The 19,901-nt window shown below is 43.0% G+C and overlaps 1 protein-coding gene across 4 annotated transcripts in view; it reads right to left on the bottom strand.

The window, feature by feature from the left end:
* Window positions 1-19,901, bottom strand: part of FRMD4A (FERM domain containing 4A) — a 337,700-nt gene that overhangs the window by 88,303 nt on the left and 229,496 nt on the right. For all 4 annotated transcript variants that reach the window (XM_040413154.1, XM_040413152.1, XM_040413153.1 and 1 more), the window contains exon 7: window positions 15,351-15,373. In XM_040413154.1, coding sequence (XP_040269088.1) covers window positions 15,351-15,373 — 23 coding nt within the window. The remainder of the gene's footprint in view (window positions 1-15,350; window positions 15,374-19,901) is intronic.

Raw genomic sequence — 19,901 nt, 5'->3', positions numbered from 1 at the left:
CGGCGGCTCCCCCAGGCTACGCTAACGCCAATAGGCGTCATCTCGCGTGAGCCGAGATTTCCTGTGAACGCGCGCACACAGGCGCGCGCGCTCACAGGAACGGAAGGTAAGAGAGTTGATCTCCAGCCTGCCAGCGGCGATCGTTCGCTGGCAGGCTGGAGATGTGTTTTTTTTAACCCCTAACAGGTATATTAGACGCTGTTTTGATAACAGCGTCTAATATACCTGCTACCTGGTCCTCTGGTGGTCCCCTTTGTTTGGATCGACCACCAGAGGACACAGGTAGCTCAGTAAAGTAGCACCAAGCACCACTACAGTACACTACACCCCCCCCCCCGTCACTTATTAACCCCTTATTAGCCCCTGATCATCCCTGATCACCCCATATAGACTCCCTGATCACCCCCCTGTCATTGATCACCCCCCTGTCATTGATCACCCCCCTGTAAAGCTCCATTCAGACGTCCGCATGATTTTTACGGATCCACTGATAGATGGATCGGATCCGCAAAACGCATCCGGACGTCTGAATGAAGCCTTACAGGGGCATGATCAATGATTGTGGTGATCACCCCATATAGACTCCCTGATCACCCCCCTGTCATTGATTACACCCCTGTCATTGATCACACCCCTGTCATTGATCACCCCCCTGTAAAGCTCCATTCAGATGTCCGCATGATTTTTACGGATCCACTGATAGATGGATCGGATCCGCAAAACGCATACGGACGTCTGAATGAAGCCTTACAGGGGCATGATCAATGACTGTGGTGATCACCCCCTGTCATTGATTACCCCCCTGTAAAGCTCCATTCAGATGTCCGCATGATTTTTACGGATGCACTGATAGATGGATCGGATCCGCAAAACGCATCCGGACGTCTGAATGAAGCCTTACAGGGGCATGATCAATGACTGTGGTGATCACCCCCCTGTCATTGATTACCCTCCTGTCATTGATTACCCCCCTGTAAAGCTCCATTCAGACGTCCGCATGATTTTTACGGATCCACTGATAGATGGATCGGATCCGCAAAACGCATCCGGACGTCTGAATGAAGCCTTACAGGGGCATGCTCAATGACTGTGGTGATCACCCCATATAGACTCCCTGATCACCCCCCTGTCAAGCTCCATTCAGATGTCCGCATGATTTTTACGGATGCACTGATAGATGGATCGGATCCGCAAAACGCATACGGACGTCTGAATGAAGCCTTACACGGGCGTGATCAATGACTGTGGTTATCACCCCATATAGACTCCCTGATCACCTCCCTGTCATTGATTACCCTCCTGTCATTGATTACCCCCCTGTAAAGCTCCATTCAGACGTCCGCATGATTTTTACGGATCCACTGATAGATGGATCGGATCCGCAAAACGCATCCGGACGTCTGAATGAAGCCTTACAGGGGCATGATCAATGACTGTGGTGATCACCCCATATAGACTCCCTGATCACCCCCCTGTCATTGATTACCCCCCTGTAAAGCTCCATTCAGATGTCCGCATGATTTTTACGGATGCACTGATAGATGGATCGGATCCGCAAAACGCATACGGACGTCTGAATGAAGCCTTACAGGGGCGTGATCAATGACTGTGGTTATCACCCCATATAGACTCCCTGATCACCCCCCTGTCATTGATCACCCCCCCCTGTCATTGATCACCCCCCCTGTCATTGATCACCCCTCTGTAAGGCTCCATTCAGACATTTTTTTGGCCCAAGTTAGCGGAATTATTATTTTTTTTTCTTACAAAGTCTCATATTCCACTAACTTGTGTCAAAAAATAAAATCTCACATGAACTCACCATACCCCTCACGGAAACCAAATGCGTAAAAATTTTTAGACATTTATATTCCAGACTTCTTCTCACGCTTTAGGGCCCCTAGAATGCCAGGGCAGTATAAATACCCCACATGTGACCCCATTTCGGAAAGAAGACACCCCCAGGTATTCCGTGAGGGGCATATTGAGTCCATGAAAGATTGAAATTTTTGTCCCAAGTTAGCGGAACGGGAGACTTTGTGAGAAAAAAATTAAAAATATCAATTTCCGCTAACTTGTGCCAAAAAAAAAAAATTTCTATGAACTCGCCATGCCCCTCATTGAATACCTTGGGGTGTCTTCTTTCCAAAATGGGGTCACATGTGGGGTATTTATACTGCCCTGGCATTCTAGGGGCCCCAAAGCGTGAGAAGAAGTCTGGTATCCAAATGTCTAAAAATGCCCTCCTAAAAGGAATTTGGGCACCTTTGCGCATCTAGGCTGCAATAAAGTGTCACACATCTGGTATCGCCGTACTCAGGAGAAGTTGGGGAATGTGTTTTGGGGTGTCGTTTTACATATACCCATGCTGGGTGAGAGAAATATCTTGGTCAAATGCCAACTTTGTATAAAAAAATGGGAAAAGTTGTCTTTTGCCAAGATATTTCTCTCACCCAGCAAGGGTATATGTAAAATGACACCCCAAAACACATTCCCCAACTTCTCCTGAATACGGCGATACCACATGTGTGACACTTTTTTGCAGCCTAGGTGGGCAAAGGGGCCCATATTCCAAAGAGCACCTTTAGGATTTCACAGGTCATTTACCTACTTACCACACATTAGGGCCCCTGGAAAATGCCAGGGCAGTATAACTACCCCACAAGTGACCCCATTTTGGAAAGAAGACACCCCAAGGTATTCCGTGAGGGGCATGGCAAGTTCCTAGAATCTTTTATTTTTTGTCACAAGTTAGTGGAAAATGCAGATTTTTTTTTTTTTTTTTTTTTTCATACAAAGTCTCATATTCCACTAACTTGTGACAAAAAATAAAAACTTCCATGAACTCACTATGCCCATCAGCGAATACCTTGGGGTCTCTTCTTTCCAAAATGGGGTCACTTGTGGGGTAGTTATACTGCCCTGGCATTCTAGGGGCCCAAATGTGTGGTAAGGAGTTTGAAATCAAATTCTGTAAAAAATGACGAGTGAAATCCGAAAGGTGCTCTTTGGAATATGGGCCCCTTTGCCCACCTAGGCTGCAAAAAAGTGTCACACATCTGGTATCCCCGTACTCAGGAGAAGGTGGGGAATGTGTTTTGGGGTGTCATTTTACATATACCCATGCTGGGTGAGAGAAATATCTTGGCAAAAGACAACTTTTCCCATTTTTTTATACAAAGTTGGCATTTGACCAAGATATTTATCTCACCCAGCATGGGTATATGTAAAAAGACACCCCAAAACACATTCCTCAACTTCTCCTGAATACAGAGATACCAGATGTGTGACACTTTTTTGCAGCCTAGGTGGGCAAAGGGGCCCATATTCCAAAGAGCACCTTTCGGATTTCACAGGTCATTTTTTACAGAATTTGATTTCAAACTCCTTACCACACATTTGGGCCCCTAGAATGCCAGGGCAGTATAACTACCCCACAAGTGACCCCATTTTGGAAAGAAGAGACCCCAAGGTATTTCGTGATGGGCATAGTGAGTTCATAGAAGTTTTTATTTTTTGTCACAAGTTAGTGGAATATGAGACTTTGTAGGAAAAAAATAAAAATAAAAAAAAATCATCATTTTCCGCTAACTTGTGACAAAAAATAAAAAGTTCTATGAACTCACTATGCCCATCAGCGAATACCTTAGGGTGTGTACTTTCCGAAATGGGGTCATTTGTGGGGTGTTTGTACTGTCTGGGCATTGTAGAACCTCAGGAAACATGACAGGTGCTCAGAAAGTCAGAGCTGCTTCAAAAAGCGGAAATTCACATTTTTGTACCATAGTTTGTAAACGCTATAACTTTTACCCAAACCATTTTTTTTTTACCCAAACATTTTTTTTTTATCAAAGACATGTAGAACTATAAATTTAGAGCAAAATTTCTATATGGATCTCGTTTTTTTTTGCAAAATTTTACAACTGAAAGTGAAAAATGTCATTTTTTTGCAAAAAAAATCGTTAAATTTCGATTAATAACAAAAAAAGTAAAAATGTCAGCAGCAATGAAATACCACCAAATGAAAGCTCTATTAGTGAGAAGAAAAGGAGGTAAAATTCATTTGGGTGGTAAGTTGCATGACCGAGCAATAAACGGTGAAAGTAGTGTAGTGCCGATTTGTAAAAAAGGGCCTGGTCTTTAGGGGGGTATAAACCTGTGGTCCTTAAGTGGTTAAACACACTTACAGCTTTCCTTAAAAGGCTTTTTGTGTGTCTGCTTATAAGAAACATAAAAAAAAATCCCCCACCCCATATGGCATGAGATGTAACAGAAAGATTAAAGCCATATTACATTTCTTGGCCTGCCCTGCTGATTTTCTTAACCCGTTCATTGCTGGACACGAGAAACCCAATCCGAGTAAACAGCATATGTTTATCCACGACCATTCTGCTTCCTTTATACAGAACCTTCTACTAGATATCTATGTATGTGCTTAGAGCCTTGCAGAGATTTCACGTTGCGTATTTAGGCTGTAGTGAATGAAGAGGGTAAGCCAGCTCTGGCAAATCTCAAAAGTAACTGGAGAACATGATTTATACTTTTAGTTCATTTTCCTTGAACAGAGCCGTCGTCTGGAGAAATTGTAATGCCAACAATGAAGGGAAAACGTGTTATTGTTGGTGGTAAACTGCTCTAATGACCGAGCGTTTTTATAGAAAGTATGTATGTCAAAGGTGACATAGTATTCCATAGGAACCATGATGCATACACTCCAACCATTCTATTCTATACCATCCATTATGGTCCAGTAAAGTATTTTACCTTCTCTGTTAATGTATTAGTGGAGATTGGGATTTTGATCAACACAATGCTCCCGTGACAACAATTAGCTGCCTAAGTGTAAAGACGGAAGCCTTGTCATAGTTATACAGAAGGAGATAACTTGAAAGTTCTGGCCTTGTACCTTAAAGCAGAAATAACACAGCAAATAAATTACTTACAAAAAAATAAAATAAAAAAAGACCTAAAGGAGCTTTCGAAATATCTTGCAGAAATACTTTATACATTTTTGTCAGAAAAGGGTATTTTTATAAGCTCAATATTCATGGACAATCATTTTTAAATAATTTGTTGTCTGTACTTTTTCATTTCTGCAGCACTATACCACTGAAAATGACACCTGTTATCTGTTAGAATAATAGTAGATTATAGAATTGGAATGACAGTACGACAGTTCTACTGTTCTCTTGATTGGCCTAGATAAAGATGCCCACAGAAGAGCATTCCATTTATCGGTGTAGTGTGTGATACTCTAATTTACGGCACCTTTACACTGGTAGATGAATCAGATGATTGTCAGGAAGGAATGCTTGCTCGTCAGTGGAGTAGACCGCCGCATTTACATGCACAGTATGGGGAGGAACGATCACTAATGCCATCGCTCATCCCCATACAGAATCACTGTTTGCCGACAGCAATTAGTGATTAGACACCACGATCTGCTGCCGGCAAACAATGATTTAGGTGACGGCTTGAAAGATCCAGTTACCCAATGAGCGAGTGCTTCACTCGTTCATTAGATAATCGGCGGTATAAACAGCGATGATCTGCTCGATGTTCGGGTAGTGTAAAGGGGCCTTTAGTCTCTCATCCCCTTCCCTCTCTGGCCGTAGTGAATGGTCTGACTGTGAAATTTAAGTGAGACTGTTTGCTGTGCTAAAAGTCCAAACATAGGAAGAAATTAAAGAGCCAGGGCAGGAAGTAGAATACATGAAATGCCTTCAAAAAATTATATCCAATTTTTTGAAGGCAAGAAAATACACAGAATATTCACGTTCAAATACTGTGAGAACAAACATGTGATGGTAGTGTCCCTTTAAAGGGTTAATCCATCTGCACAACCCCTTTCTGCATGCTATTTTGAGCCATTTGGACATCATATGGAGCAACAAAGGAAAGCTCTGGTTCTGGCGAACTCAGCATGATCATGCATTTCATGACTGCCCATTCATTATTTTAGTGAAAACCCCTCCTCCGCTTCACCCAGCATATAATTTGCTTCTGCCACAGAAGCCTAGATCTACAGTGAAATATATAACGCAACAGCAAATATATCACTGGTACATGACCCGTAACAAATGGCAGCACAGATAGTTCAGGTGGTGACTAGTGTGCCAGACAATCTAGACACCAGGAGCATGTACTATAGGTGCCTGGGCCTAGTGGCAACAGCATGAATTCAAAAACTGTAGCTTTTCCTATCAATCTTTTATTTGTATTCATTTTCAGTAACCTACTTAAAGGCGTTATGATATGATTGATGTAAAATGACATGATGTGATGAAAATCAGATATTATATACATTACTATATGATAATACCTTTCTAACATTTTCCATTTGTTCTGATACTGTAGACTATCTTTAGCCTGGCAACTCAGGGGTGTGTCCTTTCTGCTGCAGCTCTCTCCTTATCATAGCTAAGGGGGCATGTGCTTTCTGCTGCAGCTCTCTCCCTGTAACTATCACAGCTTCTATCAGAAGATATGGCTGGTACCAGTTGAAGATTTTTATAGTGAACATAGTCAACAAGCTCAGTGAGTTGGACAAGAAATAAGGAAAAGAACAAACTGCAGGTGGCGCTATACAAATATATTTTATTGAATAACTCAGTGGCTATACTACATTTTTAATTACCTGCAATTACAAAAGTATTCAGATCCAGGTGCTGGTTTGAAAAATGTAGAATATGTTTTGTGAAACAACCCCTTTAAAGTTTTTTTTTTTTCACATTCCTGCGCCCCTTAAAGGATAACTGTCCTACTTTTTTTTTTGCTAAAGTGTAGGGCAAGTGATAGGTAACAATTTTGCAATAGACTTTATTTAGCCAAAACGTTTATTTTTGGTAGAAAACTGGGGCTAAAATGGCCCTTAGCAGCACTCTTCAAAAGAGCGTTGCTAAGGGCCATCCGTCCATTAGAAAGATTGGGCTGTGCAGACGCTGTGCTTCTGAAGCGTGCTTCCCTGGGAGACAGAAGGCTGGGCACAGGAGTTAAAATTACATTTATATTCCCCCTTTCTATGCAATCTAATGCTCCGTTACATTCACTGACCTGCGATCCCTGTGATAATAATTCATGAAGCAGCCGCCGGAAGTAGAAGCACTGTGCGCAGTGAGCCGGCGGTTTGCTTCATAAATTATTATCACAGGGATCGCAGGTCAGTGAATGTAACGGAGCATTAGATTGCATAGAAAGGGGGATATAAATGTAATTTTAACTCCTAAGACTCCTGTGCCCAGCCTTCTGTCTCCCAGGGAAGCACAGCGTCTGCACAGCCCATCTTTTCTAATAGGAGACGGATTGCCTTTAGCAACGCTCATTTGAAGAGTGCTGCTAAGGGCCATTTCAGCCCCAGTTTTCTGCCAAAAATAAACGTTTTGGCTAAATAAAGTCTATTGCAAAATTGTTTCCTATTACTTGCCCTACACTTTAGCAAAAAAAAAAAAGTATGACAGTTATCCTTTAAGCTCCGATTGGCTACTGCTATCTCATGATCTGGGTTGTTATGGATAACCTTTATTCATGCCAGGAAGTTGGAAATTGATTGAGGTCAGCACTCGGAGACCCGAGCAAATTTTTGATATTGTCTATTGGCAGGAGTTTCAAGAATTTTATATATTTTGGACAACCACTTCTCAGAAATCTCTACAATTTCAACCTTAAGCTTCACACTGAATATGTAGCCTAACGCTATGCTATTCTGGGTTATGCACACCTTGTATATACATGTTTTAAATCTATTTCTGGAAGTTGAGGCAGGTCCACGGTTAATGTGTCCTTCAGGTATCCGCAGAGACTGCCATCCATCACAAGCCATGAAAGGAGTAAACGGCATTTATATCAATAGCAATGTTCCCTAGTTCCAAGATGAAATATGATACAATGAAAATGAAAGGGAATCTTGAGGTCGGACCCCTAAGGTTTTTCCTTGTAGAGTACCGGAAACCAGGATTGGAAATTATTGTATTCAAATCATAACCAGCTGGGTATTCCAAAATGAAAAGGTTAAAAAACAAGAAGCTCTGCAGCATAGGATATTCCTGAGCTCCTGTTAACCACTGCATTTCACATTCTGGAGGAAGAACAGATCTCCTGGAAAAAGCCATGATTGGAAACAGAAACAATGGCTTAATATGTGGATCTAATGGTAATTGTATATTATTATACATAATGTAAAGAAATGTTTGCTGCGTTGTTTACTTCAATGATATATGCTAAGATGTCAGGAGCCCACAGCAAGTACGGCAAGATCTGTCTCTATGTACGTAACAAGACTTAGTTCAACCAAGTAATAAAGAAGCACACACGACATACAAGAAAGGAAACCAATGCACTGCAAAAGTACTCACGCAGTCCGTGCTAAGCGCTTTGTCCTAGTCTCTGCGCTATCATATGTTATTATTTACATTCTTTGGACCAAGGGCAAAATGATCTCATTTATACAATCAGGCAAATGTCCTAAAAACAATACGTACACAAATCTACATGTTTAGAGCCTGTAAGCCAACATACCGAGCCCTACCTTTTTTTCTGAACTCTCCGTACCGCCATATGTCTCATTACTCCCTAAGCATAATACAGTGAATGCCCCAACATTTTCTCTATACTAATTCATATGCCTCTTGAAAGGCGAGTTACAAAAGTACAGCAAGTGTACCCTGAGGGTCTATAAGCGCCATGTTATGGATTGGCACCACAAATAAAGCCACCAGAGTGCCGCAGCCTCTTCAAACAGCTGGTCCGTGGGTGTGCCAGGAGTTGGACCCCCACCAACCATATATTGATGGCGTTTCTTGAAAATAGGTCATCATTATTGAACTCCTGGAAAACCCGTTTAGTATCAATCTTACTGCCTTCTACTATAAACAATCCAGATTCTGTAAGGGGGAGCCGGCGACGCACGTTCTCCATGCAGCGCTTCCGACATCCCGCTGGTGAGGAGCGAGAACGCAGCCTGCTTCCTCGTCTTCATGGTGACGGCAGGGTGGGGAGGACCCGGCCGCGCACGCTTCCTCAGCGTGGCCGGCGTCCTCCATCCCCTAGGCAACGAGCAGGAAGAGAACTGAGTGCCGATAACAATGAATCGGCGCTCGGAAATAGTGAGGGGCAGGACATGAGTCACGTGGCGCTGGCCATGTCACGTGACTCATCTGCCAGGGGTATTTAAACAGGTAACCTGTTGGCCAAAGGTTGCCTGTGATCGATCTATTTACCCTCACTAGTGTTCTATGTACTTTGGACTTCTGTTTTTGACCTCGGCTTGTACTTGACATTGACTTGGTATTTCCCCCCTTGTACTGACGTGACTTCTTGGCTTCTGACCCGGTTCGTATCAAACTTGCTTTGTTTCTTCCCTTAGTGTCGTTGTTATCTTCCGCCTCAGTGTTTGTATGCCTGCCTGTCACTCCTTTTATTGTTCTTTAGGCCCCTGCACGTACGCAAGCTAGGGACTGCTGCCCAGTTGTACGCTGTCGGTTAGGACGGGCCATGCAGGGGCGTACATAAAAATCACTGGGCCCCATAGCAGGAATCTAAATTGGGCCCCCATTCCCCTTTTATAGCCCCTCCTTTTGTTCCATGAACTATTCTTGCTGCTGCGTTTTATAATTTATGCCACCAGGGCCGGATTGGGATTACAAAACAGCCCTGGCACACAAAAGAGGTATAATAGATGCAGTGTGTACAGGTATATAGTGTATACAGTAGTGTACTGATATGTGAGGTACGGGGTATAATATATGCAGTGTATACAGGTATATAGTATATACAGCAGTGTACTGATATGTGAGGTACGGGGTATAATATATGCAGTGTATACAGGTATACACAGTATATACAGTAGTGTAATATGTGAGGTACGAGTACGAGGTATAAATGATGCAGTGTGTACAGGTATATAGTAAATACAGCAGTGTATTGACACCTCGTACCTCACATATCAGTACACCGCTGTATATACTATATATCTGTACATATTGCATGTATAATACTGTGTAATATATGCAGTGTGTGTGTGTATATATATATATATATACACACACACAGAGCAGTGTATTGATGTGAGACATAGAAGGTATAATACTGTAGATGCAGTGTTTACAGAAATATGTGGTCAGTTATACACTATGAGTGAGCAATGAGTAAAAACAGGGCATGCTTGTGAACTTCTAATACTTGCTGTTAGGGGTTGAAGGACCTGTGATGATGTCATCACAGGTCCTGGCAGATATACATTTGAAACCTAGGAACTACACCATTTTTGGTGCAGTTCCTTTGCTAGATTCTGCAGGACCTGTGATGTTGAAGATGATGTCATCACAGGTCCTGGCAGATGCACTGTTCTAACCTGGGAACTACACTTTACACTGTGCAGTTCCCTTACAGGACCTCTGATGACATCATCAAAGGTCCTTTAGCTTTAGAAAGATAAACAGGAGCAATTAGGGGGCGGGGCCTCTCCTCCACTTCGGGCCCCTCTTCTTCACGGCCCCATAGCAGCTGCGTGGTCTGCCTATATGGTAGGTACGCCACTGGGGCCATGCAAATAGGCAGGGACAGAGGTGTCGGTGGAGTTCAGGGCTGCACACATCCCCACCCCCACCGTGACAGATTCTTAATATAACTAGTTCTTAAGATGAGATTTTTCACTTACCCCCGCAACAAATAAAAATAAACGTTAAAATTAAAACTAGCCAATCATTCTGAAGTCTTTACACCGGGCTGATGATCGGGAAAGAATATTCTTTATCGTTCCTTCTAAATCCTCCACCAATCAGCCAACCAATGAGCAAAGATTTGTCAGGGGATTAGATCCTTTATGCTACCGCAAGAATTGTTCAGCAGCTTATTTCCTTGTGTAATCAGAGGATATGTTGTTGACATGATGCAAACTGTGTAGAGGAGTGAATGATCATCTTAACAATTGTTCATCCCTATTGCAGTTTGCATCAGCCTCAATTTATTTATATCACCAATTGGCGCTTGTTAAGGCCTGACCTTGAGCCATGTAAAGTCCTCGTTATGTACAGGCACAGAGCTCATATTCACACTAATGAAAAATACTGAAAAATGTACCGTGCAAGGTAATGCCTTATTCACACAGTCAGTGATTTCCATCAGTGATTGAGCCAAAACCACGGCTCTAAACATAGAACAGGTGCAGATCTTTCCCTTATACCTTATGTCTGTGGAGGCTCCAATCCTGGTTTTGGCTAACAATCACTGATGGAAATCACTGACAAATCACTGACCAAACACTGACGTGTGAATAAGGCTTAATAAATTTGATGCACAACAATAAAATAATCCATAGCCATTTAAAGGTGTTGCATGTAATTAAAAAATTTAGTATGGCCACTGAGATTTACAATAAAATGTATCTGTAAAGCGCCACCTGCTGTTTGCTCTTTTTCTTATTTCTTTGTCCTGCTCACTGAGAAGGCCGCACATGCTCAGTTTCATTCTTCAACTGCCTCCTGGGCTGTGATAGGGAGAGCTGAGACACACCTCCTGAGCTGTGATAGGGAGAGCAGAGACACGCCTCCTGAGCTGTGATAGGGAGAGCTGAGACACACACCGTGAGCTGTGATAGGGAGAGCAGAGACACGCCTCCTGAGCTGTGATAGGGAGAGCTGAGACACACACCGTGAGCTGTGATAGGGAGAGCAGAGACACGCCTCCTGAGCTGTGATAGGGAGAAAGCTACAGAAGAAAAGTCTTGCCCTCTTAGCTGTAGCAGAAAGACACTCCTCTGCAGCTGCCAGCTTGATATAAATCTATCAGAGAAATTGAGGCAATGAATGGGGAGACCTCAGGTTCCAAATGAGGCAGAGGGCTGATTCAAACTTTTTTAGAGATTGCCATATACTATATACAGAGCATAGTATATACACTATATATTTTTTCATTAATCATACACACATTTTTTCATTAATCATGGGATAATCCCTTCAGTTACAGATTTTTGTATGTGTTCTAGTATTTTCCACTGCAGGTACAGATGCCCTTGCAATGTTAGGTAAAATGCCGTGGTACCCCTGTCATAATGATATTTTAAACACTAGTAACAAACTGATTCTTAGATTAAAGAGCCCCTGTCAGCAGGATGAACCCTATTAAACCGGGCATAGTGCATGGTAGGGTTGATCCTGCTGATTGAGGGGTTGTGCTGTGCTAGTATATTGATGACCTATAACCAGGGCTGGGACAAGGCCATTTGGTGCCCAGGGCGAAGATGGCAAACTGCGCCCCCCCCCCTCCCCCGTTTTTAAAAAAGAATCAATGTTGTTTCAAAACAAGAATATACTTAAAGCAATAGAACAAAGGACTGTGGGACTTTGAAAGTCACAGACACTATAAAGTTCCCCCCCATCATCATGTGCCAGTATAAAGTCCCCCCCATCATCATGTGCCAGTTTTGTAATAAGCCCCCCCAATGTGCCAGTAACACTATTGTAAAAAAAAACAAAAAAAAAACACTTATACTTACCTAAGTGTCAGCGATGCGATGCAGCCTCTTCCTGTGTCCCACGCTGTAATGTAAGGCTCAGGCGGCACGATGACGTCATTGCGCCGGCCTCTGATAGGCTGCCGGCCTAGTGCCTGCAGCCAGGGGCGTACATAAAAATCACTGGGCCCCATAGCAGGAATCTAAATTGGGCCCCCATTCCCCTTTTATAGCCCCTCCCTTTGTTCCATGAACTATTCTTGCTGCTGCGTTTTATAATTCATGCCATCAGGGCCGGAATGGGATTACAAAACAGCCCTGGCACACAAAAGAGGTATAATAGATGCAGATGTATATTATATACAGCAGTGTACAGTTATGTGAGGTACGCAGTATAATAGATGCAGTGTGTACAGGTATATAGTATATTCCCTAGTGTTCTGATATGTGAGGTACAGGGTATAATAGATGCAGTGTGTACAGGTATATAGTATATACAGCAGTGTACTGATATGTGAGGTACGGGGTATAATATATGCAGTGTATACAGTATATACAGTAGTGTAATATGTGAGGTACGAGGTATAATAGATGCAGTGTGTACAGGTATATAGTAAATACAGCAGTGTATTGACACCTCGTACCTCACATATCAGTACACTGCTGTATATACTATATATCTGTACACACTGCATCTATTATACCTCGTACCTCACATATATAGTATATACAGAAGTGTACTGATATCTGTACACACAGCATCTATTATACCTCATACCTCACATATCAGTGCACTGCGGTATATACTATATATCTGTACATATTGCATGTATAATACTGTGTAATATATGCAGTGTGTGTGCATGTATGTGTGTGTATATATATATATATATATATATACAGAGCAGTGTATTGATGTGACACATAGAAGGTATAATACTGTAGATGCAGTGTTTATAGAAATATGTGGTCAGTTATGCATTATAGTCACTGTGAGGTACATGAGGTAGTGGTAACTGTCTGAAGTAGTATACATGAGTGAGCAATGAGTAAAAACAGGGCATGGAGGGGGGGGGGGGGGTAAATGATAAAAAGTGGAGGACCTCCTCTTACCTCTCCATTCCAGTCTGTATGGATCAATACAGAGCTGCTTGTGAACTTTTAATACTTGCTGTTAGGGGTTGAAGGACCTGTGATGATGTCATCACAGGTCCTGGCAGATGTACCTTTGAAACCTAGGAACTACACCATTTTTGGTGCAGTTCCTTTGCTAGATTCTGCAGGACCTGTGATGTTGAAGATGATGTCATCACAGGTCCTGGCAGATGCACTGTTCTAACCTGGGAACTACACTTTACACTGTGCAGTTCCCTTACAGGACCTGTGATGACATCATCAAAGGTCCTTTAGCTTTAGAAAGGTAAACAGGAGTAATTAGGGGGCGGGGCCTCTCCTCCACTTCGGTGCCTGCCTGCAGCCTATCAGAGGAAAGGGAAGGGACACGCCTCTCCCTCCCCTGCACCTCCGCTGGCACAGACAGTTTACAATGGAGATGAGCGCAATGGAAGCGCTCATCTCCCTGTGCCCGGCGGCGGCTGCTCACTTGGGGGGGGGGGGGGGGGTCATTTTAGTTGGGGGGGCACATGGGGGGGCACAGCATGATGTAGGGGGGGGCCGTGGCTGGCACTTCACCTGCGCCCCCCTCCTGTCCGCAAATGGTAGCGCCCAGGGCACCCGCTCCTTCGGCCCCTGCCTTGTACCGGCCCTGCCTATAACCTATCCTCAGTATCAAGTCGGTGGGGATGCGACTCCATGGCACCCCCACAGATCAGTTGTTTAAAGAGGCCGTGGTACTTGTGCAGGAGCTACGTCCTCTTCACTGTTTAACTGAATGCCATCTAGGTTGTAGTGGCGGTAGCTGCTGGTCCCATTCCAGTGAAGCTCTAGGCTCCAACAACATTGTCAGCATGTCTCCATCTCCCAGCTTGTGGAATGTAAACAGGGCTGGACGTCAGCCGGCTGTCTATAATCCTGAAATACAGCACTCTCTTCAACCGACTTGTGTTGTTTTTCTGGTGATCACTTTACTGAGTACACTTCAGTCAGCTGTGCATAGAAAGGCAAAGCAAATCGATTTTATGTCCGGTGCATCTTATTTTCATTGCTCTATGACACATTTTTCCTGGTTGTTTCTTCTATTACATATTATGTGCACTTTTTATAGGCAGAAGAATCCAGATACATATTTTCTGAATTAAAGCGTAGATCTTCATTGAGACGGCCAAAAGAAACAATGTATCCGCATTAGCAGTGCAGTGGTTATCACATGGAACTTAAAACAATAGTCTTCCCCTCCTCATTGAAAAGATAGAAAGATACATGAAAATAATACCCGTAAGTAAAATAAAAAAAATGCAACCCTTGGAAAGGAAAGTGATACTTTGGTAGGTATGGTCTAGGAAATGACAACTGGAAAATGAACCAGTAAACTAAGATGTGTTGGAATATTTTGGGGACAATAAAACGCCAGTCTTAATAAGCCCCTGTGCTGACGGAGGATCAGCCGAAGTTATGAAGAGGCGCCGGCCTCCCCATAACTTTGGCACATCCAGCGCCGTTTCTAAATGTAAGACAGCTTCCTAGCTGGCTTATATTATGACCATTTTCTACGCCTGAAACAGGTGTAGAAAATGATGAATGAGACAAGGCTGCCCGTCCCTTCCCCGCTCACACCGCGCCCACTTTTTTAGACCTGGCAGATTGCAGCGCCAATAACCTTTGAGCTGCAATATGCCAAATATAGGAATATTTCTGGATAGTAAATGGCCCCCATAGTATTTTCCGACTAGGTCAACATTATAAGTGAATATCTTAACAAACAAGTGAGAAGTTATAGACTTACCTTGTGAAGTCTCCCTTTGCCTCCTAAAATGGAGACAAATAAGAGTTAGTGACGGGTAAAACCTATGACTGCTTCTCTTCTTTGTACATTGGATTTGTATTTAAAAAGTCTTTGGAGAGACACACAGGAAAACTACAGGGCATGAAAATGTCATGCAGCCATGTGAATGGGGATTCTCGTTCTCCTAACAGAGATCCAGCTGGTCTAGAGAGTCTTCCAGGCAATGGGAAAATATGCTAATCAGCTCTCCTCTAGAAGGAAGAAAACAGTCTCTCTGGTACCACTGCTAAAGGTGGCTACCCTGTAAGTCAATGTCCAGTCCATTAAAGAACTTGAAACATGACTAGCGATATCAGCTGAACCAGTACACATGGGTAGTCATCTTTCACGGCTCTTTAGTGCTGTGAAATATGGTGGTTCTATATATGGTTGATTTCTTACCTCCAAAAACTTTACATACTACTAAAAACATCTGACTCTATTAAAAGGATAAGGTTGAACACCAGACTAATGTATGTAAGTGAAGGGCTGACGATCTTAGGAGAAGAGCTAGACCTTTATATATCACATTGCTAATAGCAGGCTTGGCATACACAGACTGAAGGCCCTTTCACATGGGCCAAGGATTAGGGCAATCATCAGGAACGAGTGTTTGTAGGAATGCTTGTTCCCAATAATTGCCCCATGTAAAGGTGCCTACAATCACCTGGCAAACTAGCAAACACATAAAATTATTGTTTGCTGGCAGAATATTACCCTCTGTAAACAGGGATGTAGTACTGGCGAGCACTGAATCTGTATGAGGACGAACTACTGTAATAGGGATCATTCTCCCTTATACGGAGAAAATGATTGCCGCATGTATTTGCAACTATCATCTCCCTTCAGCAATAAGACAGCTATTGGTTTATTCCTAATAATTGATTGTGTAACGGCCTGTATAAAAGGGCCTTTATTGGGAAAGCCAGTGAGTATATAACTAAAGTGTCACACTGCTCACTGTCCTGAAGCTAGTTCTCTGGGCATCTATCAGCAGGTTTGTACCTATGGAACTGGCTGACCTGTTACATGTGCACTTGGCATCTGAAGGCATCTGTGCTTGTCTCATGTTCATATGTGCCTGCATTGCTGGGAAAAATTTATTTTTAATATATGAAGATGAGCCTCTAGGACCAATGGGGGCTTTACCGTGACAGAGAGAGACTGAGCCCTCTCTGCAACTGCCACGTCCTCTGAACTTTGACTGACAGGACCAGGCATCATGTTTACACCCCTGTTGCTCCTAGGGGCTCATTTGCATTTATTAAAACTTCATTTTTCTCAGCAATGCGGGCACATATGAAAATGGGACCAACACAGATGCCTTCAGCTGCCAAGGGCACATGTAACAGGTCAGCCAGTTTCATAGGTACAGAACTGCTGACAGATGCACCTCTTAGCTCCCCTTTTTTCCTAATCCCTGAAAGTTGTTACATATTGCCAAATAGGGTAGACCTAGATGGGCATAACATGGGCGGCGTAGGGGCAATTTCCCCTGGTGACAAACTGCAAGGGGGTATCCAGCTGCCTGGGCACAGACAATGCCATTCACTGTGCCCAGGTACAGTGGTCCCATCTGTCAGGGAGCCATTAAGTGCACTGATTTTGCACACTCGGCATCATCAGTGCAGTTCGGATGCTTAGAAAGCTAAAGGACCTGTGATGACGTCATTGGAGGTTCTGAACAGTCTAAAAGTAGAGGGAAGAGCAGACCTACTGGGTTTAGCAGACTCTGATTTTACCCTGTGTGCCCATAGGTTAGGAGGCACAATACTTGGCTTGCTCTGGGCACTGGCAACCCACACTACGCCACTGCGGGTATTCTATAGAATTATAACACAGTTCATATTGTGGCCCCCGCCCTCATTTCCCAACATATCCATATCCATATTATAGTGTCAAGGTTGGTGGAAATATCTAAGTCAATTAAAATACAGTTACATTTAATTACACAGGAAACAGTCAATAGCAGGAACTAATTCAGGAAACAGGATTGTCATCATACCATTACAATAAATACATTTTAATATAATCATATACCATAAACTGAATTTTGCAGTATATTAGAAAAAAATATATGTGCAGGATAAAATTCCTTTAAGATCAGGAACCCATAGTTTATTGTTCAGGAAGCTCTTCTGCCTGGACACTGAACACTTTCCCATGGCTGATAGGTTCTTACTTACAGAGAAGCTGAATTTCTGAAGAATGGCCCTAAAGAGGCCCCGTCACCCCATTAGAAAGCTTCGTGTTAGTTTTTAGTCTTACTATCTTTCAAACATTTACAATTAAGAGCATGGGGGAGGGGGAGATGTCACTGCCGCAACCCTACTTAATGATGCAGAAAATCCTTGCATGCCACAGGACCTTTCAGCCTCAACTGCCCTGCCTGCTAGGCAGCTGTAGCACCATAGTAAGTTGCTAGGAAGATCTTAATCCCTGATCTATGCCTATTTTATCTTCGTGCCGCTTTGATTCCCATATTGTACAATGTCACATAGCAACACTGGATAGCAGCAAATCGTGAGGTTTAAGGATGCTATTCAACAATGACCTCTGTATTGTACAGCTCTTTTTTAACTCAGACCTTGTAAGCACTGCTAGAGAGAATACACAGACAAAAAGGTAGCTTGAAGATCCTGGTCACCAATAAAAAAAAGTCTATAGGGCTTTCAGCCATTTCATGTCATTTGCATCCTCTATAGTGACTCAGCTGTCCTTAAATATTGCCTATGGCAAACAACTGTATCATCTAGACACGAAGACACATTGGGAAAACACTCTCGATTCCCCATAATAAGCATGACTTTTCATGAAACTGCAAAGATGTTACCAGTTTAGTTGTTTCATCCTAGAAACTATCCACTGCACCAAATTAGACAGAAATGCAATGGAGACCGGAGTCTGTTCAATTTAAAGAACTTTGGAAGAGAAAATTGGTATTCGGTACGGTATTGCATCGTATTCATTCTCAGCCTCTAATTATGTACTGTGCAGGAACATATACAGTCCTGATCAAAAGTTTAAGACCACTTGAAAAATGGCAAAAAATCATATTTAGCATGGCTGGATCTTAACAAGGTTCCAAGTAGAGCTTCAACATGCAACAAGAAGAAATGGGAGTGAGAAGAAACATTTTTTGAGCATTCAATTTAATGAAAATAACGAATAAACTGAAACAGGCTGTTTTTCAGCTGATCAAAAGTTTAGGACCACACCTCCAAAAAAAAAATAAACCCCCCCAAAACAGAAATTCAACTTCCAAACATGAACTCAGTAATGAGTAGCTCCGCCGTTATTGTTTATCACTTCAAAAATTCGTTTCGGCATGCTTGATGCAAGGGTTTCCATGAGGTGAGTGGGAACATTTCTCCAAGTGGTGAAGACGGCCGCACGAAGGCCATCTACTGTCTGGAACTGTTGTCCATTTTTATAAACTTCCCTTGCCATCCATCCCCAAAGGTTCTCAATTGGATTTAGATCAGGGGAACACGCAGGATGGGCCAAAAGAGTGATGTTATTCTCCTGGAAGAAGTCCCTTGTCTTGCGGGCATTGTGTACTGTAGCGTTGTTCTGTTGAAAAACCCAGTCGTTACCACACAGATGAGGGCCCTCAGTCATGAGGAATGCTCTCTGCAACATCTGGACACAGCCAGCGGCCGTTTGACGCCCCTGCACTTCCTGAAGCTCCATTGTTCCACTGAATGAAAAAGCACCCCAGACCATTATGGCGCCCCCTCCACTGTGGCGCGTTGAAAACATCTCAGGTGGGATCTGCTTGTCATGCCAGTAACGTTGGAAACCATCAGGACCATCAAGGTTACATTTTTTATCATCAGAGAATAAAACTTTGAATGTCCCATGTTTGGTGCTCTCTTGCAAAGTCCAAAAGAGCAGTTCTGTGGCGTTCAAGGAGACGAGGTCTTTGAAGACGTTTTTTGTTTTTGAAGCCCTTCAGTCTCAGATGCCGTCTGATGGTTATGGGGCTGCAATCAGCACCAGTAAGGGCCTTAATTTGGGTCGAGGATCGTCCAGTGTCTTGACGGACAGCCAAATGGATCCTCCGGCTCAGTGCTGATGAATTTTTTTGGGGTCTTCCACTTGACTTTTTTGTTCCATAACCCTTAGGATCATTTAAGAATTTAAGAAATTCCAAAGGACTGTCTTACTGCGTCCCACCTCAGCAGCGATGGCGCGCTGTGAGAGACCCTGCTTATGCAGTTCAACAACCCGACCACGTTCAAAAAGGGAGAGTTTTTTTGCCTTTGCCATCACAACGTGTGACTACCTGACAGAAAATGACAATGAATCCACATCTTTGCACAGATTTGGCCTTTTAAAGGCATGTGGTCCTAAACTTTTGATCAGCTGAAAAACAGCCTGTTTCAGTTTAATAGTTACTTTCATTAAATTGAATGCTCAAAAAATGTTTTGTCTCACTCCCATTTCTTCTTGTTGCATGTTGAAGCTCTACTTGGAACCTTGTTAAGATCCAGCCATGCTAAATATAAT

Source organism: Bufo bufo, chromosome 1 (assembly GCF_905171765.1).
Source record: "Bufo bufo chromosome 1, aBufBuf1.1, whole genome shotgun sequence".
Classification (NCBI taxonomy): domain Eukaryota; kingdom Metazoa; phylum Chordata; class Amphibia; order Anura; family Bufonidae; genus Bufo; species Bufo bufo.
The sequence above is the reverse complement of the archived record's forward strand: the minus strand, read 5'-3'. Positions and strand labels throughout refer to the sequence as shown.